Source organism: Pseudorasbora parva, chromosome 15 (genome assembly GCF_024679245.1).
Source record: "Pseudorasbora parva isolate DD20220531a chromosome 15, ASM2467924v1, whole genome shotgun sequence".
Taxonomy (NCBI): domain Eukaryota; kingdom Metazoa; phylum Chordata; class Actinopteri; order Cypriniformes; family Gobionidae; genus Pseudorasbora; species Pseudorasbora parva.
The window spans coordinates 25309184-25334301 of NC_090186.1; the positions used below are offsets into that span (position 1 = coordinate 25309184).

General features: G+C 37.6%; 3 protein-coding genes across 7 annotated transcripts in view; 2 read left to right on the forward strand and 1 right to left on the reverse strand.

Annotated features, from left to right (window-relative positions):
- The window catches only part of prima1 (proline rich membrane anchor 1), a 55256-nt gene extending 44131 nt beyond the window's left edge, over window positions 1-11125 (forward strand). Inside the window, exon 4 of the mRNA XM_067417446.1 lies at window positions 8465-11125. Coding sequence (XP_067273547.1) covers window positions 8465-8567 — 103 coding nt within the window. The 3' untranslated portion in view covers window positions 8568-11125. The remainder of the gene's footprint in view (window positions 1-8464) is intronic.
- A 10681-nt stretch (window positions 11126-21806) lies between these two features.
- The window catches only part of asb2a.1 (ankyrin repeat and SOCS box containing 2a, tandem duplicate 1), a 39675-nt gene continuing 36363 nt past the window's right edge, over window positions 21807-25118 (reverse strand). For 2 of the 5 annotated variants that reach the window (XM_067417454.1, XM_067417455.1), the window contains exons 9-11: window positions 23220-23781; window positions 22977-23130; window positions 21809-22887 (exon numbers count right to left, since the gene is read on the reverse strand). In XM_067417454.1, coding sequence (XP_067273555.1) covers window positions 22742-22887; window positions 22977-23130; window positions 23220-23781 — 862 coding nt within the window. In that variant the 3' untranslated portion in view covers window positions 21809-22741. Of the gene's footprint in view, window positions 22888-22976; window positions 23131-23219; window positions 23782-25118 lie in introns of all 5 variants that reach the window. The other 3 variants (XM_067417457.1, XM_067417453.1, XM_067417456.1) reach the window with 3 other exon arrangements.
- ppp4r4 (protein phosphatase 4, regulatory subunit 4) overlaps window positions 22783-25118 on the forward strand; it is a 104601-nt gene continuing 102265 nt past the window's right edge. The window contains exon 1 of the mRNA XM_067417448.1: window positions 22783-22918. The gene's annotated coding sequence lies outside the window, so the exon portion shown is untranslated. The remainder of the gene's footprint in view (window positions 22919-25118) is intronic.

Genomic DNA, 25118 nt, shown 5'->3' on the forward strand with positions numbered 1-25118 from the left:
GCGAGTGACCCGATCGATTCTCATGAATGGATGTGTAATACAATCAGAATTCAGAATAAAAACTACAACACTTAGTGAATCAACACTGAGAAACTGATAGGCTATGTTTCCTACTGCAATCAACTGCGTTTCATGCCTTCAGTCAGCAGAAGAAGTGCAAAAACGTGTGTGACGGACTACACTAGGGTTGCCACCTTCAGTACAGAAAAATAAGGGACGCCTGCCGCAGTGGTGGCCACACACCTCGGGGCCACGATGACCACAGTCCTGATGCTGTTCCAGTGCAGTGGTCGTATATCATAACTTAAAACATGTTTTCATAATTTGTATATTAAGATTGATACCAATGGACATTATAATAGGATATCTGCTATTGAAATCAGTGTGAACAGATGCACTCAGTATAATACACAGCTATGACAATAAAAAACAAACTCAGCTGCTGTAACCTAGAGGGGAGTAGGATAAGAAATTGCTAATTAACTCGAGTAATTTTATAGTGTTGTGATATATATATATATATATATATATATATATATATATATATATATATATATATATATATATATATATATTATCTCTTATTAAAGTAATGCTTGTGTCTGACTGTACAACTTAACCTTAATAAACAAATCATACCATAACATCATTAATGTAGCCTACATTGTTAACATTATTTCTTAATAGGCAGCATATGAAATCTAACGTTATCAATCAAAAAATTGAGGTGATAAAAAAAAAACATTACACTATCTGCCTCAGGAGATGCTTGAGGTATGAAGATCTGTGCGACAGTGCTTTGATTTCGGTGAGCTCTTGCATTTCGTGAATGTTGCTCTCCCGTTGCATGCTGTCTCACATCTGACAGGCCACCGTGCGCCACTGAAAACACTCGCCGACAAATTGTACAATTGGCTTGGTATTCATTGCCGCTGAAACTTTGCAGCCAAGTATTTAATTCTTCCGACTCTCGTCTGTACCTCTGCATCCGCTTGCGTTTCTGCTCTGAAACTTTTACAGCTGGACGCGGGGAGGTATTTGGACCTGCCTCCGCCATCGTTTCAAATGGATTCTGCCCATATAGAAAAGAACCTATACCTCTTCTGACTCTGATTGGCCGTGATTCACGGCCCGTGAACTTGAAACAAACCAATCAAACAAACCAACGACGGCAGCGACCCAATTCGGGGCAGAATAGGACGTGTCTTCACACAATGCGGGTGGACCTATGTAAAATACGGGACAAATCGCGTCCCGTATTGCTTTGATACGGGACGCGTCATTTTTCCTGAAAATACGGGACGATTCCGTATTTCACGGGACGGGTGGCAACCCTAGACTACACTTCAAACAAAAATTGATTTACAAAGTTAAACTTGTGTGACTACGCAGCCATGCGCACTTTACCAGACGCCTCGCGCGGTTGATTTACAGCCAAATCAAAATGAACTGGAAATGCCACATTTGGATTATCATAAACACGCTCAGAAAATAGTTGATGCTTGGGGCATAAATGCCATCAAACAATAATGTATTAATAATACATTTAAAAAGCCCTTGAGTTAATCTTTATCACACATGCTGTTTAAAAAATACTAAATGTATATAATGAGCAAGTATATCATGAAGATTTTTTCCAAACCGGGTTTTTGTCTTATTCTGAATCACTGTACACACAAAATAAGTTATTCCCGCTGCGGATTAGCACCATATCTGCATGACTCACCACAAACAGAGAGAAGTAGATCCGGCTGCAATGTTCTCCCCGCGAGACGCATGCGGTTCTGTTTATGAAGCGCCAGAGCGCCTACAGTTACAGCTTGCTATTGCTCCGAGTATTGGCATGATTGCATGTGTGTTACTGATCTCGTACAAAAATCCAATAGACAAGTTGATATTAAGTAACAACGTTTTAGCCACAACACTGTCTATTTGTGAAAATCAAAGCCACACCAGAACTGATTCGCATCTCCAAGCGATTCGATTCAAATGAATCTTATGTTTTGAACTATTGACTGAATGACTTGCCGCCACCTACTGGCGGTTTTATTTTCATATTTATACATTGCATGGACTTTTTATTTAAAATATTAAACTTTTAAAGTTTAATTTGTACATATTTCTAAATTCAAAAACTTATATGTAAAACATTCATACAACATTAACCCAAGCATTAATGCATTAAATGCATAGGTGTTTGATTGTATGAAGTCCAGTTTTGCTTTTGTGTGTGTGTGTGTGTGTGTGTGTGTGTGTGTGTGTGTGTGTGTGTGTGTGTGTGTGTGTGTGTGTGTGTGTGTGTGTGTGTGTGTGTGTGTGTGTGTGTGTGTATTTGTGCTGTACTCTCAGAAGTTAATGATAATATTATGTCAGAATTATGTTGAATTTAAGAAATTGACAGATGATGCATACATTTATTAAGATTAGAAAACATTGCTCTTATAATGGTAAAAATTCCCCTGGACATTAAAGGACAAATATCGTCCTGTAATGGGAAAGATATAACTGGAATGTGTTTGATGGATTAGAATGTGCTCCTAAATTTTTGACTGTGCTCCTAAAATTTTTTAATTAGGAGCACAAGTGCTCCTCAAGAAAAAAGTTAGCGTAGAGCCCTGTGAAGTGCTTGTTCTTGTGACAGGGAACACTATTACACTGGAGCAGAAAATACCACTGTATAGATAATATGGATTATCAATTTAAATTAAATAAAAAGCCATCCTTACAGGAAGTTTGATGTTTACTATATGTCACAAAGACTTCCCTCTGTATTATACATAAGAGAGAAATTGGTGTATTTTAGTCAAGCAATTTCTCTTACCCAGCACCACAACTGAAATCATATCAAACATGTCTAATGTTGCCTGTATCCTATTTTAGATGTACATTTGCATGCTGACATTTGTGTTTTGGTTATTAACCGTGATTTACAGTCAACAAAACAACTAAATCTAATAATAAAATGTTGTGTTGTCTAGATGTTGACATTGTGACATAGCTAGACCACCATTCCTCAAACCCATTTAGAATCGAGATTTTTACACAACAACACATTTTAGTATTTTACATCAATATGACATTAGCTTGAGACGTTGGCACAATGTTGTATATTGGTTACTTTACACAGCTCAAAACAAAACAAAAATTACATGTGTAGGTTCACGAGTTCACACTTACATATAATTCATAGAGAATAAATTTAAATGCATATTTGGCATGCTGTCCGGGGGGAGGTCTTCGAGCTCGGACTTCGGCCCGAACCCAGAGTATGTACCCCCGGTATGTAAGTAGTGATTTGGAACTAAAAAGCAAAATGTGGAGAAGGGGTGGTGGAGGGATGCTGATAAACTGTCAACAAAATGGAGGTAAGACAGCTGTGTATAGATATACCTCTTTTGTTGATTAGCTGAGAACTTTCCACCTGTGTCAATTATCTGAACGAGCTCCTCCCGAACCTTCTTAATAAAAACATCATATCTTAGAATGTGTTGCAGATGTTGGAGATATCAACGTCTTACGATGTTGTGTGTCTGCTGGGAAGTGAAAGTGAGGACAATATTGCATAAAAAAAGTATCACAGCTTCCTGCTCTTGCTCCTGCTTTTTTTTAAAAAAAATGTTTTTTTTAAAGCAGTGTACACACAGATTATATCCTATATATTTATTCCAGGAACTAACTGACTAAACTAAACTATGAACATAGAAAACAGTGATACATGGACCTCTCAACCTTTATGCTAAAGAGAAAACTCAACACAACTATGAGGGGACCAAGCCGAACAAGATTATGTATTTCTGCTCAGCTAGCGATATTGGACTTCAGCCACACGGCAAACGGCAATACTTTTTAGCTTACAATTACTTTTTAATGTACATGAACTTTCTTTTTATAACAGTTATATCTGATAACGTTTTAGAGAGAACTGTTAAACAGATGGTAAACTGATGAAGACGGAGTGCTCAGGCTCAATTTAAGGTTCACGCTGTCAAAATAAAAGTCTCGAAAAGAAGCAGCTTACGTCACTTAAGAATTCTTACTTGCGGTGCAAATGCAACCAGGAAAATGTCCCTAGTGGAACCTTTAGTTCTCAGGGAACCACCCTGATGGCTAGTTCCTAGAACTATCCAGTGCAAAAGAGCACTGTGAGTGCTATTGAGCCCTATTGTACAGACATGTATTTTTAGAGGTGACGTGACTGCTTGGCATCAGGGTTCTCCATTAGCTTATTGAACATTTTCGATTGCTGCATCCATGTGACATCCTTTTCATACGTCTGTTCCATCAATGCATCCTTACTGTGAATGCTGAAGCATATACCCCAATTATTTCCAACCTTTACTGATATTCATGTTGGCATATTACAAAATATGTATTCCCAGCTTCCATCTTTCTACATAACCAGCTTTTACCTCAGGCCCTCGTTACCAATAAGTCAATATGTGACTGACATGATTTAACAAAATCTCAACAGATTGGATCTGCATGCGCTGCTGTTTGGGAGGCTCTGGGTTTTAATGCAGTTATGAAGGCAATTGGCTGCAGGCAGGTTGCATATTTCAAATTGTAATAAAGGACGGACAGGCCGGGTGCATACCACAGCTTTTTAAGTCTAGCAGCCATTACGGCTTGCTGGAAGTCATTTAAACTGCAGAATAACTCACTTTGATGACCTGTGCTGCTGTTTATCAGACCAGACTTTGTTTGTGTCTCAAGGAGGGTCTAAAAGTGTGACAGGCACTCAGGCTTGCTGAAAAATACAACAAATATGGTACACAGAAAACATTGTGATACAAATTTAACCTGCTGTAGGTCGGGTTAGACAGGGCATGATGAACCTTATTTTTTTCTCTTGATCAGATGCGCAAAATCTCATCTCATCCCTTTTGATGCATTGCTACGCTATTTTTAATTGTGTCATTTAATTTGAATATCAACATTTATGAGATTTAGTCGAAAGAGTTTTGAGGTTATTTTATCTCATTTTGTGTCTCTGGAAAATAGTGATCTGTGGCATTGTATTATGTTGATTTTCAATTGTGTGTGTGTGTGTGTGTGTGTGTGTGTGTGTGTGTGTGAGTGTGTGTGAGTGTGAGTGTGTCTTTCTGTCTGTCTGTTTGTTAATGAGGGATTTGTAAAATAAAAATTACAAAGTGAAAGATTGGACAAGATGGTCCCCCGATAGAATTGGCATAGAAGACCCCAAGTGACATGATGTTAGTAGTGTTAGTTTTTTATTTTTATGTAGTAATTGTAATTCATGGGGTTATTATTATATTATTCATTAATTCCATTATTTTTTTAAGCCTTTTTATGACCCTGGACCACAAAAACAGTCATAATTGGCACAGGTATATTTGTGGCAATAGCCAATAATACACTCACCTAAATGATTATTAGCAACACCATACTAATACTGTGTTTGACCCCCTTTCGTACAGTATCAACGAGGTGCTGAAATCATTCTTTAGAAATGTTGGCCCATATTGATAGGAGAGCATCTTGCAGTTGATGGAGATTTGTGGGATGCACATCCAGGGCACGAAGCTTCCGTTCAACCACATCCCAAAGATGCTCTATTGGGTTAAGATCTGGTGACTGTGGGGGCCAGTTTAGTACAGTGAACTCATTGTCATGTTCAAGAAATCCTTTAGATGATTCAAGCTTTGTGACATGGTGCATTATCCTGCTGGAAGTAGCCATTAGAGGATGGGTACATGGTGGTCATTAAGGGATGGACATGGTCAGAAACAATGCTCAGGTAGGCAGTGGCATTTAAACGATGCCCAATTGGCATGAAGGGGCTTAAAGTGTGCCAAGAAAACATCCCCCACACCATTACACCACCACCAGCCTTCACAGTGGTAACAAGGTATGATGGATCCATGTTCTCATTCTGTTTATGGCAAATTCTGACTCTACCATCTGAATGTCTCAACATGTCTTCAACTGTCCAATTTTGGTGAGCATGCGCAAATTGTAGTCTTTTTTCTTATTTTTTATTGGAGATGAGTGGTACCCGGTGGTCGGTGGAGTAAATGGTAAATGGACTGCATTTATATAGCGCTTTTTAACAGACCCTATGGCCATCCAAAGCGCTTTACAGTTTTGCCTCACATTCACCCATTCACACACCGACGGCGATGTCAGCCATGTAAGGCGCCATCCAGCTCGTCAGGAGCAGCTGGGGTTAGGTGTCTTGCTTATGGACACTTCGACACTTGGTCAGGTGGAACCGGGGATTGAACCACCAACCTTTCGGTTTGTAGACAACCTACATGAACCACTGAACCACTGCCGCCCCAGGAGTCTTCTGCTGTAGCTCATCCGCCTCAAGGTTGTGCGTGTTGTGGCTTCACACATGCTTTACTGCATACCTCAGTTGTAATGAGTGGTTATTTCAGTCAAAGTTGCTCTTTTATCAGCTTAAATCAGTCTGCCCATTCTCCTCTGACCTCTAGCCTCAACAAGGCAACATCAAATTTGCTAATTATTCCAATTGATTCAAGCTTTAATTATTCCAATTGATTCATCTTTGCTATCATGACATATCTTCATTTAAAGGATGGGCATATATATAGTCATAGAATACATTTCTATTTCAGATGAACCACTTTTATTGGGATTCTGTTCTGTCAAGCATCGGTTGTTTAGTTATTATCCATTCATTAATATAATTTATCATATTATTTTTCAATTAAATTGTCAAAACTATTTTAAATAGAAAACCGGTAGTTGATTTAGTATGTAACATTAATGACACTTTAAAACTATGTAAATATTAATAAGAATATAAAAAAAACAATTGGTCATAATATAATTAACATTGTGCTGTGACAACTGATTTGGGAAATGTTTTTGTTTATATTCCTGAACATATTGGCTGATGCATCAACCTCTTGCACATGCTAAACTTGCATCTAAATGTTACAATTTGAAAGTAAATACACATTGTTCTTAAAGGGATCCCATGGTGTTGAGACTTGTATGGCTTAATATAACATAAATGATGTCTCTTACTGAATTATGTAGTAGAAAACCCATGAAAGATCTACGTTATTTTAAAAATCGATTTTATATTTGGACCATGGGCGGCGCCATTTTGTTTGCGTTCTAGGTTGATGACGTAGAGTGGTTGAACTCCTCAATCAGCTGGCATTACCCGTTGCTATTTTTACCACAACGCAACTCGAAAATTGTTTCAGAGTTAAACAAAACCAATGAATTCCTTTGTAATTATACTTAAAACACACTCAAACATACATGTGCACACAAACTCACCTACACAAGTCACAAACAGATCGGCGGGCGCGCACACGACAGGCTCTGTCTCAATCGAGATGTTGGGCTGCTCAGTCTCCACGACAGGGGCTGAATCTGAAATCGACCCTATACCCTTAAATAGGGCATTATTTGAAGGGACGGACATTTGTAGTGTTGTCCGACACCATAGTGGACATGTTCGAGTGCAGTCATTCAGTCTCACGTTCCACCGCAATAACGAAAGCCGATTTACAAACAGCTGTCCGACTTCACGCACTCAAACATACATGTGCACACAAACTCTCTCTCTCACACAGACTCACACACACCCCAACAGATCGGCGCGAACACAGCAACACACACACACACCAACAGATCGGCGCGAACACACACCCAGCCCAACAGATCGGCGCGAACACACACACACACGCACGCACGCACTGCGCGCGCATACATAACCCTCAATCTATTCCCTTTGTTGATATCCTGTTCAACACATCCTGTTCCCCAGATAGACTCTGTCTATGGATAGACTGTTGATAGTAGATTAACTATAATGCCTAATGTGACCAGCAGAGGGAAATATCTAGGTAGGACGATGGGATAAAGTAACGTGAGGAAGAGAGGCAGGATGTTTTGGTGATGATGCATGCGTTTGAGACAGAGCAGTCAGGTGTGTGTGTGCGCGCCCGCCGATCTGTTTGTGACTTGTGTAGGTGAGTTTGTGTGCACATGTATGTTTGAGTGTGTTTTAAGTACAATTACAAAGCAATTCATTTGTTTTGTTTAACTCTGAAACAATTTTCGAGTTGCGTTGTGGTAAAAATAGCAACGGGTAACGCCAGCTGATTGAGGAGTTCAACCACTCTACGTCATCAACCTAGAACGCAAACAAAATGGCGCCGCCCGTGGTCCAAATATAAAATCGATTTTTTAAATAACGTAGATCTTTCATGGGTTTTCTACCACATAATTCAGTAAGAGACATCATTTATGTTATATTAAGCCATACAAGTCTCAACACCATGGGATCCCTTTAACATCTTAACCCTACTATTTGCACTTTCCTTTCCGAGTTTTCCCGTTTGCCTTTGAGACATTGTGTGTCCTTTCACTTATCTCAGGCCTCTACAACCCGATCAATAGCATTCACTCAGAGCAAAAATAGTTGTTTGAAGTGTATTCTTTTTGTTCTCTTTTCCAGGAAACCCCTTCGAAAAGAAGAGAATGGCACAAGCCGAGGGGAGTATGCCATGAGCTCACGCTGTAAACAGCAGGTAGTGGAAACCAATAACACTGGAGTATAGTGGCCATACGGCAAGGCATTCCTTACCCTACAGCACCACCATCTCTCTCTGTTTGGGTTTATGAGATGGTATATTATGAATTTAAAAACTGTAAACCGCATGGCTGCCCTTCTTATGACAAGAAAAGACTACGTGAATAGGAAATGACTGGCATGTGTATAGGCAAGTATAAAAAGGTTTTGAGGAGACTTGGAAACTCCTAGCAAAGCTGGCAGCTGCACGAGTATCACAAGACTCAACCTGGCGGCCCCCTGGGGCCCCTCTGATGACAATATACAACACCAACAACAAAATAAACGCATGCACTTTCTGTTGAATGCAATGATGTTTTTAAATTCCTGTCTTCGCTTGTCTTTAACTCTGTTTCTGAAGTGTCCCTCGTTGAACATTAAGGGTTCTCTCACCTCATGTAGATTGTGTAAATGTGTTAAACGCATTGGCACCATTGTTTTGATACAGTCTGTTCAAATGTCCAAATGGATTGGTTCATCCTGCACTTGTGTACCAAATATACAATAGAGAACAAGAAATGTTTTTCTCTAAAACACCCAGAAATTTATTGAGGTTTGTGTTACTATGCAATTGGAAAGGATCGAGCTCTTGAGGTGCATGCTGATAATACAAAAAAACATAATGCTAGCATTAGCATTGCTAATAGTTAGCTGATTAAAGTTTGATCATTCTATAGATATGTGTACATTTAAACAGGCTGAATATGGCTGATGTAGCCTACATGTGAAAAATATCAATTATGTTTCATGTTATGGCTGATAGATAAATAGCAGATATTAAAATCTATACTTTTTTGTCTAAATATAAAAATAAAAAGACACCAAAAACTGGAATTTATAGTTTTTGTGAATGTCACAGTAATGCTACATTATGTACAGTATGAAATATGGATAACTATTCATTTTAAGATGAATAATTGTTTGAGTAGTTGAGATTTTAAAAGTCATAACATATTCTCTAACTATTTTAATAATATAGAAGTTTGGCTTTCTGTGTTACATATTTATGTAATGTACACAATAAGACACATTCCCGTTCAGCTGAAACAATTCTCAATTTAATTAGGATTTGTAAATGAAAGTGGATCAGTGAAAATCATTTTGCACCAAATAGATATATTGCAAGTGGGAAGCAAGAAATAAAATGGTGACATGAAATTATGTTTTAAAGTTGATATGATTGAACATGTATTGAAAAGTATTTAATTTGTTTATCACTGTAAAAAAAAAAAAAAAACATGTTTAAATAAGTTACATGGTTGCCTTAAAAATCAGTTCATTGTTCACTGAAATAAAAAAATTGAGTTAATACAATGAACATTTTTGAGTATCGACAACCTTTATTCAAATATTATTAAAAGATTTTGTAAGCATATTGGGTACTTGTGTGTGTGTGTTTTATTTGTAATGACGCAGTGAAACCAAATTGTGCTATTTTCATGATTTATAATTTTTTATGTGGTTCAGATACAATACTATTTTAACTTTCTATATATTAAACCAATTTCCTTCATTGTTTAAACTCAATTTTTAAAATTCCAATAAACTCAAATTTTTAAGGCAACCAAGTTTCTTATTTTTTAAGTTAAACCAACATTTTTTTTTTCAACTAAATAAAGCTCTGAGATTTTTTTTTTCCTATGACAGAAATCAGTATGGTTAATATAACAGAAAATTGGCAATCATGTCATCATTTGTGGTCTGTTGTCCATGTCGAGTCTTGGGAATGCTTGCAAATCATTCTAAATTCACATCAAGTCTCTTCTTGACCTTTTTGGCAACTCTTAAAAACTAGGATGGTACTTATCAAGCTTTCACTAAGATGATTTATAGCTATTTTTAAAGTGGTTAATACTGTGATTCCAAAGATGTATCGAGGTGATTCATCAAACAAGCTTAACCCTAAATTTAGCTTGTAATGTAACTCTCAATCAGACCCTCTCTAGTGTTTAGTTTATTTTTTATTAGAACTGTAATATCCAATGTGTCTAAATATCTTTTTCTAGACAGGGGCTTGTATTTAGAAAAAAGTGATGCAGTGTTCATGCATACAGTAACACTGAACTATGAATCATAATATAAACCAATATACAACTGACCAATGCTGTTTACATAAAGTACAAGCTTGTGTAAACAAACATCCCTCTTCATATCCTGTAAAACATTCTCACACTCTACTGTACAGTCATTCACCCGTTCAACAAGATATACGTACTGAAAATATATGTGTATTATACTGTACAAAGGTACTCAGAATTGTATTGCATGAATGTACATATCAATATTTGCCTTCTTGACAGTCTATCGTGTGTACAGAGTAAGAGAAAATGTTTATAGGGATAAGTATAAGTCGATGTGTCGTCAGAACAGAATAAGTGTCATTGTTTGTCTGGAACAAGCCATTAATGTATATTTGAGTAATCAGAGGTTGTTGCACAATGTATGCATCACATACCAAAATGTAAAACAATTATATATTGTGCATTGAACTAATTTAATTGCAACTTGCTGACTTTTTTTAGTTTTAAATAAAATTGTACTACTGAATCGTATCTGTTGCTTATTTTTCTCTAAATATAATTGGTCTGTCGTTTAAATTGGAAGAATAATTCCATAATTCTGTGCATCATTCAAGTCTGAAAATGTCGTATATGATAATATATAAACACAATTGTTTATAAGTCTGATTTCATTACACTGTTGTTGACACCTGATGTCTGTCAACCTTGGAGCGTTTTGTGGTTCTGTGTAGTGGATAATTATATTCCATGAATTGCTATCTGAGATATAATTATCCCTATATAATTACTGTACTAAAAATATCTTATGCATAGCAACAATAACAACAACAAGGCTTTGTAGGTCTAGTATCTACTTCATAAAAGGAAGAGATTTCTCTCACAGTTGCATATAAAATGTGTGATTTTCTTTTAATAAAATATTTAGGTGTATACTATTTAGTTTGCGTTTTATTCAAGTAAAAGGTTAGCAAAGACAGTTAGTAAAACCTCCATGTCAGGCAATTGGGAATCTATGAAGGAGTTAAATTGTGGGGAGAAAATGTTTTCGGCTCACCTCTGTCTGCTGACACACCTTGCTTGACAAGTAATTTAGAAAAGTGGGATATCAAGACCACACTGACAGTGTAAAGATATTTTCTCTGTGCTGCCAGATAAATTACCCCAGTGTGGATAAAGATGATAAATTGCTTGGAGAACCTGAAGGCCGAGTCTGCTGTCAGTCAGTTAGTTACTTTCACGTGAAAAGCTGATGCTTTTCAATGTTTACAGTGTCAATTAGTCAGGCACCAGTCCTGCTTCACGTCAGTCAAAGTTATTTGTCAGTGACTTATTATTCAGACCCAATGCTCTCATTTTACATTACAGGTCTCTGAAATGTATGCAAAGCACTGAAGCTCTGAAATAAAATACTGTTCGTCATTTTCACATGTACAGTATATACACTGATCAGGCATAGCATTATGACTATCTTCCTAATGTTGTTTTCTTCCCTTGTTTTTGTGCTCCTTAAATGTATTATCCTGCAGAAAGCGGCCACAGCCACCATGGAATACAGTTCATTTCCCAAAGCATAACACTGCATATCCATGCGATGTAAAATAAAACGTGATTCATCAGACCAGGCCACCTTCTTGCATTGCTCTGTGGTCCAGTTCTGATGCTCACGTGCCCACCGTTGGCGCTTTCGGTGGTGGACTGGGGTCAGCATGGGCACCTGACTGGTCTGCGGTTATGTCTCAACAAACTGCGATGGACTGTGTATTCTGACACCTTTCTATCAGAACCAGCATTAACTTCTTGAGCAATTTGAACCCTAGAATGTCTTGTCTGTTTGATCGGACCACACGGGCTAGCCTTCGCTCCCCTGTGCATCAATGAGCCGTTGAAAACAGCCATGAGCCATGACTCTGTTGCAGGTTCACCACTGTTCCTTCCTTGGACCACTTTTGATAGATACTGACCACTGCAGACTGGGGCTGCAAGAACTGCAGTTTTGAAGAACTCACAATTTTTATGAATTGTATATTTTTATGTAAATAGCTGTGTTTCAGTGCAGGCATTTATGAATTCATCAACAGGTTTTCATGTGCATAGCTTATTTCCCTCGAGGCACACACAGAGTAAGGAGTTGGTTCTCTCACCTTTCAAAAGCGTCATCATAATCACCCTTCATAATAGGTTACCCAGTATTAAGGGGTTAGCTCACCCAAAAATAAAAATGATCCAGTTATCCTAGGTGTGTATGACATTCTTCTTTCAGATGAATAAAATCGAAGTGTCATGTTTGTGTAAGAAAAATATCCATATTTAAATCTTTATAGACTAAAATCTTTTTAAGACTTGCGCTAAAAGAGTAAGCCCCTATATTTTGTTTTGCTCTAGCCTCTGCTCTTCTCCGTTCGTCAATGCGCATCCGTCAAGGGCTCAAGTGTTTCTCTTTCGCCGTGAATTGATGCGTAATCTGCCAGAAGTTAGTTATTTTAATCTTCAAACTTTAAAATGCCTTTATTAACCCCGCCGGAGCCATGTGGAGCGGTTATATGACGGATAGATGCACTTTTATGGATTTCATAAACAAGGCTACAGTTCACTGCCATTATTATAATGCTTGGATTAGCCAGGACTTTTTTAATATGACTCTGATTTTATTCGACTGAAAGAAGAATGTCATATATACCTAGGATGACTTGAGGGTGAGTAAATCGGGCTAATTTTCATTTTTGGGGGGAACTAACCCATGATGCTACTAACCAACTAACCTGTGAAGCCATTTCTTGAGAGGACATATAGCACAAACCCATGAATAACCCCAAATCCCAAAGACCAAGTCTTGCACTTTAAGCAAACATGTTAAATTCTCACAAACATAAACAGCACTATCTAGGTGCTGTACATGTTAATAAGGGAGGCATCTCTAAATGAGAGAAGCAAAGAGAGCTGTTCCCTAACTTCTCCATCAGACGTGCCATTTGAAGATAATGCAATGAGACGGCTGGGGCCATTTGGAGCACTGATGCGTCTCTTCTCCACCGAGACTTGACTTACACGGGAACAAAGCCAACCCGACAGCCTGTAAATCGCTCTGCTCAGCTCCTGCTCACAGAAAGAGAGAGAGAGAGAGAGAGAGAGAGACAGAGAGAGAGGTCCACTTTTAGACAATGACACAAATCTATAGATATATGACTTCATCATGACAGCCCTGTAATCAATGATTCCACCGAGATATCATATGGAAATGATAGATCAAATGAAACTTCATTTATTGTGCATGCACAATATCTGTAATAAGTAAACGGAACACTAAAGAAGCTTTGCTTTGTCAGTCATTGTAGAGAGAGCTCTGATTTTTATATTGTCAGGATTTGTAGCACTGCATTCAGCCTGATTTGGGACAATAACAAACTCAACCGTGGCTCCAAAGCTGTGGCACAGCTGAAGCTAAGGCCTTTTGGGCCATATGGATCAAATGAAATGGACTGGAGGGGATAATCCTTCTGCTGTCCCCATAAACAAAACCAATGCACCACCGCTAATGTGGCTGCACCCATTTGCATCTCATTGGTCCAAGCCTCAGAATCAACAACAACAACATCTGTGAAAAAGGCACCTTTCTGTTGTACACGCAGTTTTTTGAAGAGATGTTTTCAGACTTGGTTCAATGGTGAGAAACCAGGTTAACATCCGTTATTGGTTTCAGTTCACTCTTAATCCACCCAAATCCAGGATGTAACTATATTTTGCATTACTGTATACATTACAGTTAGTTCTATTTCACAAATGCGATTGGATGAGCAGCGCTGATATAACAAGGGACCATTCACACAGGACATGCTTTAGCATTCCACTGTGCTGCTTTTCTATTGTCATTCTGTAGTTGTGTCCCAAATATGACACACTTATAAACTATGTACTCGTGCACTATGTACTCAACCATGTGTTTCTGACTTTATAGGTCTCATTTGTTAACATTAGTTAATGTATTAACTGACATGAACTAACAATGAGCAATACAGTACTAAAAATCCAGCTGTTCATTGTTTGAAATTAACAATATTTAATATTAATAAATGCTGCTGGATTATTGTTCATTCGGTAACACTATTTTAGGGATACATTTCCGAAATTCTAGTTCATTTATAGCTACCGTTAGGCTGGGCGATATGGCAAATAAATTCAATCTCAATTTTTTATTTTTTTGTTTTTTTAGAATGACTGACCGATTCACAATTTCAATAAAACAAATCAATCAATCAATCAATCAATCAATCAATCAATCAATCAATCAATCAATCAATCAATCAATCAATCAATCAATCAATCAATCAACTTTATTTATTTAGCGCTTTTACAATCACGATTGTGTCAAAGCAGCTTCACAGTGTCAAACAGGATAATATTGCAACAAAATTAGATTTGGCTGTAAAGTCGTACTGGAGAAAACAGTGATGTTATCAGCTTATTTTAATTTATCATATAGCGACAATGTTGGCAGATCTGTATTATAGTTTATAGAATTAATTAACACTTAATTAATAAATTTAATTTGTATAATTAGTTGAATAACTTTGATCATAATTTTAGTGTCCCCAACTGAGCAAGCCAAGCCAAATTTGACAGTGACAAGGAACCAAAACAGGGCATCATGGTGAAAAATAAACCTTGGGAGAAACCAGACTCAGTCGGGGTGCCAGTTCACCCCTGACCTATTAACACACCGTGTAAGATTATTATTCTCGCAACCTTACAGGTCAGAAACCAAATTACATCGGAATATTCAAAATTTCAGGGTATCACGCAAGAGACGGGTTTATTTAGGATGGTGTGTCGATTACACAAGAGTATGAATACATGAAAGTTTGGAATTATTGCGCCGGAGACAGGTTTTTGAGCATGACGTGCCGGTGAGGCAAATTCAGAGGAGACACCAATTGACACAATGTAATGCTTAAAGGGTTAGTTCACCCAAAAAGGAAAAGTATTTCATTAATAACTCACCCTGATGTTGTTCCACAACCATTAGACCTCCATTCATCTCTGGAAACACAGTTTAAGATATTTTATATTTTAGTCCGAGAGCTTTTCTGTTTCTTCAATGAAAGTGTATGCACATTTTACTATCCATGTCCAGAAAGGGAATAAAAACATCATCAAAGTAGTCCATATGTGACATTCAGTTGGTTAATTACAATCTCTTGAAGCATCGATAATACATTTTGATCCAAAAATAACAACAATTATTTTTAATTAAATGAAAATGTAAATGATTTTTTTTGTTTACTTTTAATGAACTCTGATTCATTATGTGGCTTTTTATTTACCTCCTGTGTTATGGTAAAGTTGTCAGTATATGTTACGTAAAAATCAGATTTTAGTAGCAGCACGGCCTTGATTTCAGCAGAAAAGGGCTTTTGGATTTATTTGTTTAAAATGTAGCCTAGCCTTTTTATTTATTTATTTTTTAGTAAATCTATTACAGTTTTACATTGTAAAATGTACATGTTGTTCTGTGTTTACTGTACTGTAATTATTCTGGCAACCACAGCTCCCATTAGGTTTAGTTTTCATTTTATTTCCATAAGACTGCATTAAATAAAACCGCAGAGTCACCCTCTGCAGTTTTGGATGCCTGGGGAGAAGTCAACCCTTAAACAGCTCTGTAATGACAACCGGGGCCAGAGTATGATGGAGAGCCCTACAATGCTCCAGCCTATTCTGCCAGCACGTTTTGAAGATTTCTGGCCACTCAAGAGTTTGCACAAAACAAATGGCCACTTACCCCTCTCCCGCCGGCCCCTCTGACAGTGAGGTGTGTAATCAATGTTCAACATTGACCTTTCTAAGGCCATTCATCCACATAAATGCCGCAATGGAAAACTGATGAACAAAAACAAAGCTCAAGACCGAGTGTTGTGGTTTGGACCATCTCACAAATTTTAATTATATTGGACATTTATATTGGACAGTCGTGGGATAGAGTTATGGCAGATTCCTGGGCTCTGAGAGGGAGAGAGAAAAAGAGAGAAAATACTTCCAAAACAGTGGTGAAATCATATGTACTTTGTATTAGTTTCAAATTGTACTCTATATAGGTTAAACTGACATGCATTCCCATTCATATACAGACACATCTTATATCAGATATTCAATATCCAATATATTCAAACACTACTACTATATTACAGAATATAATACAAAACAAATGTTTTTGCTCATGAATCAATGTCAGCAACACCAATGGTCTTTTATCTGGGCCTCAAGTTTTCTCAATTTATTAGCAATGGAGTTGCATTGCCACCCTGTGGTTATTTTAAAAATACAGCAAACGATTACCTGAGCATTGATCAAACCAAGTGGGCCCAAAAGAACAAACATTTTTTTTTATAAACAGAAGAAAATTGCACCATACCGGGCCTGATCCAGCATAAATTATTTAGACACGATTTCTCGTGTGTATATATTTTAACTGCAATCAAATATAATGGAACCAGTTTGTTAATAGCTGAAAACTATTCTTAATACTTTTAACTAGGAATGTCAATACATTCATAATGATGACTTATATTATTGTACTAGATCAGATAGAAGAAGCGGCAAACAAATTAAATCATACACCGTAAACATCCTCTGTTAGTCTTTAGAGGAAGAAAACATGACAAGATACAAACACAGGAACAAGTCCTACTGGCTACTGAGTTTTTCCATTCTGCCCCCTGCTGGTGAGAACTCAGGCACACTTATTAGTGTGTGTGTGTGTGTGTGTGTGTGTGTGTGTGTGTGTGTGTGTGTGTGTGTGTGTGTGTTTGTGTTTGTTTGTGTGTACATGTTTTTCTAGCCTGTTGGGGACATCAACCTGGGGCTGGTTGCATAAACCACTAGTCTTAAAAGTAAGTCATTTAATTTTTTTCTTCAAGACTGGTCCTAACTTTTTAAAATCAGTTAGGCCTATAGCTAAATTAGGCCTACACAAAATGGTAGATCGGTTCAATTTGAATTTGAAAAGTAAGACTGATTACATTTTGACTAATTGCTAGTTCGACAAATTAGCACTTAAAGACAAAGTGGCTAAGTTTAGGCAACTATCCCCTGAATGCACACAGACTCAGGGGGACTTGTGTCATTGTGGGGACCTAAATTGAGGTCCCCATGGGTACAACAGCGTATAAATCATACAGAATTTATTCTTTTGAAAATGTAAAAATGCAGAAAGTTTTGTGTGATGGGTAGGTTTAGTGGTAGGGATAGTGTAGTGTAAGGGGATAGAATATGGTTTGTACAGTATAAAACCATTACGTCTATGGCGAGTCCCCAGAAAGATAGCGCACCAGACACGTGTGTGTGTGTGTGTGTGTGTGTGTGTGTGTGTGTGTGTGTGTGTGTGTGTGTGTGTGTGTGTGTGTGTGTTTGTGTGTGTGTGTGTGTGTGTGTGTGTGTGATACACAATGAATAAATACATACAAAAAATAAATATGAAGCATTTAAACAATGTAAATATATGAATATTAATATGAATATGAAAAGCCAGTTCTTTATGAAGGGACAGAATGTTGATGAGATACTTTAGGAGGCACTTCAAGCAGGAGATAGCATTGGCTGGGAAAGAAGCAGACATACTGGGAATCTGGGCAATGCCATCAGTTCTGCTCTCAACAAGCAGTCTGGCCATCTGGAAAGAGCCTCTTCTGGCTGACACCAGCACTGACCTGAACAAGTTCAGGTCTTGGTAACACCCTCCTTTAAGGGCATAGAGACATCTTCTGTGTTACTGCATTGTTGCTGACAACATTAGCTATGTAAATGTAGGCCTAGTTAGGTCTGCTAGTAAAAAAAAAAAAAAAGTATCTCTACACACAATCTATTTCTCCATTTGCAAACACTAGGTGGCATAGTACCCACGAAAAAAACACGAGATAGTCTCTCATTCTTTTTAACCAATCAAAAAGATCGATTGAGATTCAGGAACCTCTCTGATTGGTTGATCTCACAGCAGGCCCCGGTGGTTAAAATACACAGCGTTTTTTTGCATTAAACATAACTTGACTGCAATGCTTGTGCTGTTTGTTTTTGTTGTTGTTGTTTGTTTTGTTTTGAGGGTTTTTTGCACGATGAAAAAAACTATGTAAATAATTCCAAAATTATCTGCTACAGCGGCTTTAAGCTACCAACAACAGCATGAATAAATGGATTGTAAGGTAAGCCACGTTCTCTTCTCGTCGCAATACGATTATTAATTAGTTATTAAAAATGTATTTACATTTAATTTTATTATTATTAATTCTATCTCGAAAACCGATATAATTAAAATGCAGTTGTATTAGTAGCAATTAAGCAGTTTGAGTTTAAGAAGTGGAAGTAAAAAGCTGTAACGTTAGCTTAAAAATCCCCATGTTTTTTCATTCTCAACTTGATGAGCAATGGGTCACCTCCAAATTAAAATGGTTTCATTATTCATTTACATCAGAACCTGTAATGTTTTGTGTCAGTAATGTGTATTCAGTTATGCAGTCACTATGCTTTAACTCTTAGTTTAAAGGTACACTATGTAACTTTTTTCTTCTCTCTCTCTCTCTCTCTCTCTCTCTCTCTCTCTCTCTCTCTCTCTCTCTCTCTCTCTCTCTCTCTCTCTCTCATTATTCACTATAGTAAGACTATTCTAGTCTTAGTGTTTATATTTTAGACCTAGTGGAATGGTGTTTCATCATATCTGTAAATAAAGAAAAGTTTATCTGTGCCACTTTGGTGCATGCATGGTGTGGGAGTGGCATAGTATAGCGGTATTAACATTAAGTGGCATGGCATCTTACGCACAGAAGTGATTATGTTTAGTGGCACGTGCCAGTGGAATGTCAAAAGATGCGCTTGTGCCACTAAAACTTGTTACATGTGCCAGTGGATTGCAGCATGTGCCCCTAAAACTTCCAACATGCTGATGTATTGCGCCATGTGCCACTTGTACATGTGCCAGTGGATACTGGCATGTATGTGCCACTAAAACTCGTGACGTGCTGATAGATTGCACCTTGAGCATTTGTACATGTGCCAGTGGATATTGGCATGTATGTACCACAATACTTGTTGCGTGTTGATGGATTGCATCATGTGCCACTGCGGAATGTTGTGGCACCTCCTCTAGTAGTGACTGACAGATGTAGCTGTGAGTAGCTGTACTGACGTAATTGTGACACTAAATCCTAAATAAATAGCCTGATTTAGTGATAAAAAGTATTATATTAATTAAAATATTAATATGGAGAAGCCCTAATGGATGTAAAAAAAAAAAAAACCTAAGTTTGAAAGCAATGTATTTTTAATAAAATTTATTTCTGCCGTTAAATGGTTAGTTCACCCAAAAATGAAATTGATGTCATTAATGACTTACCCTAATATCGTTCCACACCCGTAAGACCTCCGTTCATCTTCAGAATATTAAGATATTTAATATTTTAGTCCCATAGCATAACCAGTCTATGCGAACTATACTGTCCATGTCCAGAAAGCTAATAAAAACATCATCAAAGTAGTCCATATGTGACATCAGTTGGTTGATTAGAATCTCTAGAAGCATCGAAAATACATTTTGGTCCAAAAATAACAAAAACTACGACTTTATTCAGCATCAGACTTCTCTTCCACGTTGGTTTTCAAACCTCAAATAAAGATTCAAATGGCCATGAATCAGTGATTCGATCAATGATTCGGATCGCCAATGTCACGTGATTTCAGCAGTCTGGATCACATGTCAAACTGCCAAACTTCTGAAATCACGTGACATTGGCGATCCGAATCATTGATTGATTCACTGATTCATGGCTGTTTGAATCTTTATTTGAGGTTTGAAAACACATGCGGAAGACAAGACTGATGCTGAATAAAGTTGTAGTTTTTTTTATTTTTTGACTATTTTCGATGCTTCAAAAGAATTCTAATCAACCAACTGATGTCACATATGGACTACTTTGATGATGTTTTTATTCCTTTCTGGACATGGACAGTAGAGTGTGCATAGACTGCATATGCAATAAGACTAAAATATATAATATCTTAAACTGTGTTTTGAAGATGAACGAATTTGAATTTGAGGTCTTACGGGTGTGGAACGACATTAGGGTGAGTCATTAATGACATCAATTTCATTTTTGGGTGAACTAACCCTTTAAGTGGGGTATCACAATAAACATAATGCTCTGGCAGGCATCAGCATTTGTCACTAGGGCCCTGTTTACACCTGGTGTAAATGTTTTTGTCATTTTGGTCAGTCGGATCACAAGTGGACCACACTTACAGGTGTATAAGGGGTGTATTTTGATCTTGTCCACTTTGAGAGGTAGTCGAAAACGCATGTGTTTGAATGTGTTTGAGCAGCCACAAAAGACCACCTACTGACCTAATACGTAAACCTCATGGGAAGTGCGCCAGCCAGATGGGATTTAAACTTTGTCAGCTGAAGAAAACCCAGTTTGGTTTGAAGATGAAAAATGTACTCTAAAATGTCGTCTCTGGGGACAGTCATCGAGTCTGGAAAAAAGCCATACTTTTACCCGTCCATAGACCCTCCCTTCAAAGAAATCAAGACAGAAGTGTTTAAAAGTGGACAAAATAGACGGATTAAAACAGCAGGTGTAAAAGTGTATGTGTCTGCCTCATCTATCTGATCAAAACGCATCTTAATACCAGGTGTAAACAGAGCCTAGGGCATTAGGAGGGGCCACAACATACAGCAACATGCTGCAAAACAATGTCATCACCACATGTCACAAGTTTTATCTACTTGAACATTCCAATGACAACCGAATGTGCCACCTGATGTTTCAATAAGTAGAATGTGCCATAGCCTTCTGTTTGTAAGATGCCATTCCACTTAATTGTTCATGTCAAATTCACACTGAGCGAGAATAGCATACTAAATCTCTAAACTTCAGGGAGTCATTTGTTGGTGTTTTTTAAAAATGCCTAAAGTGAGGAGAGTGCTAGCAAGGAGATTGTGACAGTTACAGAGCTCGTAATAAAATGAAAATCAACATTTGCTTTTCGAAGATAGTGAGCACTGTTGAAATGTAAAGGTGATGCGCAGATGCTGTTTTTATTACTCAGCATGCGAGTAAGGTATTTTATTGAACAAATACATTTTCATATGTAGCTTTAACAGTGTTCATTGTAAAGATTATCTATATAGTGAATAGGCAGTTCATTATGGTTGTTGTAAATGCTGTGCTAGAATCTATTTTCAAGGTACTGTGTCTATTAATGGGTATAGCTCAAAGGCAATTTCACTTTATAATGCTGTGTTAAAACACTGAAAAATATAACAGCAGGAGAGAATAATAGACCAGAACAACTTTAATTGAAACAACATTTTTTTTTGTTTATGCTCATTTAATTGCATCTCAAAAGCTCAGCTTCTTGTATGTGTTCTTGCTGTGTTCTTACAATAGAAGCTTGTGAAGACCAAAAAATACAAAATGACCAAATCCACATTTTGCCCAAAAAGGTAGAGAAAAAGGACACTCAAATGCTATCATTAATCATATGTTTGAAAGTTGTTCAAAAATATGCATTTCCCAAACTTATTAATCACTGACTGAATCAGGGAAATTTATTCCATTTAAAATGTATGTAGAATAATTTTTTTGAAGAATGTGATTCATTTCAGAGTACTGGTTCGTTCTGCAAGCAAACAAAACATCAAAATACTAAAAAACAAAAATGTACACCTGACTAAGAAAACCAGCCAAAAGAAAAAATACAAAACTATACACATAAGTATGTTTCTTAATACGCCCAATACATTTCCACTACATTGAAAAAATTACTTTCTGTCATTGTCTGTCATTTTTGTCACCAATAACACCCCTAATAATTGCTTTTTCTAAGCATACAAATTAAAGTACTGTATACCTACTAAATCTATTACGTTAATTTATTACTATGTTCTGTTTATGTCTGATAATTACATGTAAACATTTATGGCTTTTTTTTACACTATTAAGCAGTACATTTGTTTGTTTTATTTGTGCAAAAATGGACTCAGAATGTAAATGCCATTCTATAAATTTAGCTCAGTGCAAGTTTTGCAAACAGAAGTATATATTTTTGTAATTCTTTTGTTTTCTCTGTACTGACTTAGATATAACACACATAAGCAAGCTTAAAATTCTTGCTCTCGTTCTTGATGATTTAGGAATTTGATCAACCTTGGAGGAAGTGGAAGCTTGCTAATTTTCTTCAGTCTTTTGATCCCGAGCAGTTTGCGGATTTTCAGTCTGCAGAGCTGCATGAGTGGGCGTGGAGGCACTGCAATCAGAACCAGCAAACGAATACACAGGTGACTGATGCCATTTGCATATATGAATAATTTAAGCAAAAGATATGGGTGCACATACTTGATTTCTCTTTGATGCCTTGCCACTTGTGATAACTATCCAGATGTTCAATGAGTCGTGCACAGAGTTTCACGTGCCCAACATAGTCAAGCAGCACATCTATAATAGGTCCTGCCCAGTGGGAGAAGGATTCAGTGGAGATCACCTCACAGAACTAGTAAAAAGGGAAACGTTCAGAAAAACACAATTCAGATAAAAAATTAAACAACCATTTACTGTATGTATTGGCTTCAGGCCACTCACCTGAACACAGGTCTTTTCCATAGTTTCATCTGTATCATATCTTACATTACGCCTAATCTTTATAGGAGGATGAGGATTGCTGCCATAAACACAATTGAAACATGACCAAGCATCACAGCCATTATCCATCAGGTACTTCAGTAAGGTCAGATACTTCATACAGAACATCACAGTGGCTGGAAAGGCAGTTGGGTGAGTTGGGATGTAGGCATTGACATTAGCACCATGTTCCACCAGCAAATTCACTGTCTGTATGCAACCCTGTCTCAGGGCCACAAGAAGCGGGTTAAACGTGTCCAGGTTTGGGTTAGCACCAGCCTCCAGGAGCATGGTGGTAGCATCGATGTTGTTGTTCATGACAGCGAAGTAAAGAGCTGAGCTGCGTCGATCTTCATACATCATAGAACGGTCCTCAGACAATGTGGCATTGACGTCGAAGCCGGCCTCGATCAGTACCTCGAGAATATCATTTCTGTTGCGCTCCGCTGCTAAATGGATAGGACTGATACCTGAACGTCTCACTCTGGCCTTACTCGTGGCTGGGATCAGCATGCACACAATGCTGAAAATAAGAAATGTGGGGCTTGAGTGTTACCTTGCTAGTGTGCACCAATTAATGCATGGAAACCTTTTTTAAAAAAGATTGTGTGTAGTGATTAGGGTATGTAACCATTCTAGGGTTGGGAACTGAGAATTTTATGAAAGGCAGTCAGATTTATTAGGGGCCATTCACAGTTTTTTTGGCATTCCACTGCGCTGCATTTTCATAGTTTTTCTATGTAAACGTGAGATGGACGTGTTTGACAATTGTACTCCCTTTTGCAGTGTATCGCGCAAAAAAAAAAACAGTGTTCACAAAGCACAACATTTAGAAATTAAACTTAAAGTTAAAGGTGCTGTATGTAATTTCCTCACTCAGAAAAATACCATAATATGCTTGAAACACGCTAAGTTCACATAGACCTACTCGTTTCTCTGAAAAACAATGCTACATTTCAAATTCTACTTTGAAATGTGCATTCCGTGTCAGAAGGTCCGTCTTTGTTTTGGTCTGTGTTTTTTACCCAATAGTAGTTTGAGAGCCCTGGTTGCCAAAAAAACACATCATATTGTAGCCATGGAAGCCAGCAAACAAACTGAGTCAGAAATCACAGATTCTAGCCAACCTAAAAAGCCTCTGCATCCATCTAAAAATCTCTATCAACTATCAACTCATCAACTTACTGAAAGTTAGTATCATCATCTTTCACCTGTAAGTACGATCAGATGGAGGCCTTCTCCCTCACTCGTTCCATAGACTCTTAATTTCCCAGTATCCTCTGCTCATTATTAGTTAACCTGTTTCGCCTGTGTCTTGTTTTCTTAATTTCCCTGTCTATTTAAATGTCTTTTGCTCTGAATTCTTTATGACATTTTGGTTTACCTTCTCTGTTGGCATTTCGAGCCGTTTGAATACGATTTTGCGTGTCATGTATACGCCATTTCATGAGATCAGTCTGCCATTGCTTACAAAACTTGCCAGTGCAGTCACGTCAGAGCCACCAGTCACCAATACAGTCACATCAGACCATCACTTGTCAGTGCAGTCATTTCTGAGTCTTCTTGGATCACGACTGTCAATTCAAAGCTTCCTTTTGTTAAAGGGTTACTTCAGCGATTAGCATATGGCTTTGTATCAGTAGAAACCCTGGAGTATATTCAAATGATTGTGGTTCCCCCCCTCATATCCCCCTGAGACAAGAGATTTATGCATTTTATTTCTGGAAAAATTCCTCAGATGACACAAATTGACGATATTTGTATCATCGGAGGATTTTTTGGCTAAAGGCTAAAGACTACAGCCAGCAGAGGGAGCTATTTCCGCATGTTTTCAACCTGCTCATGGGGGATGGAGATCAC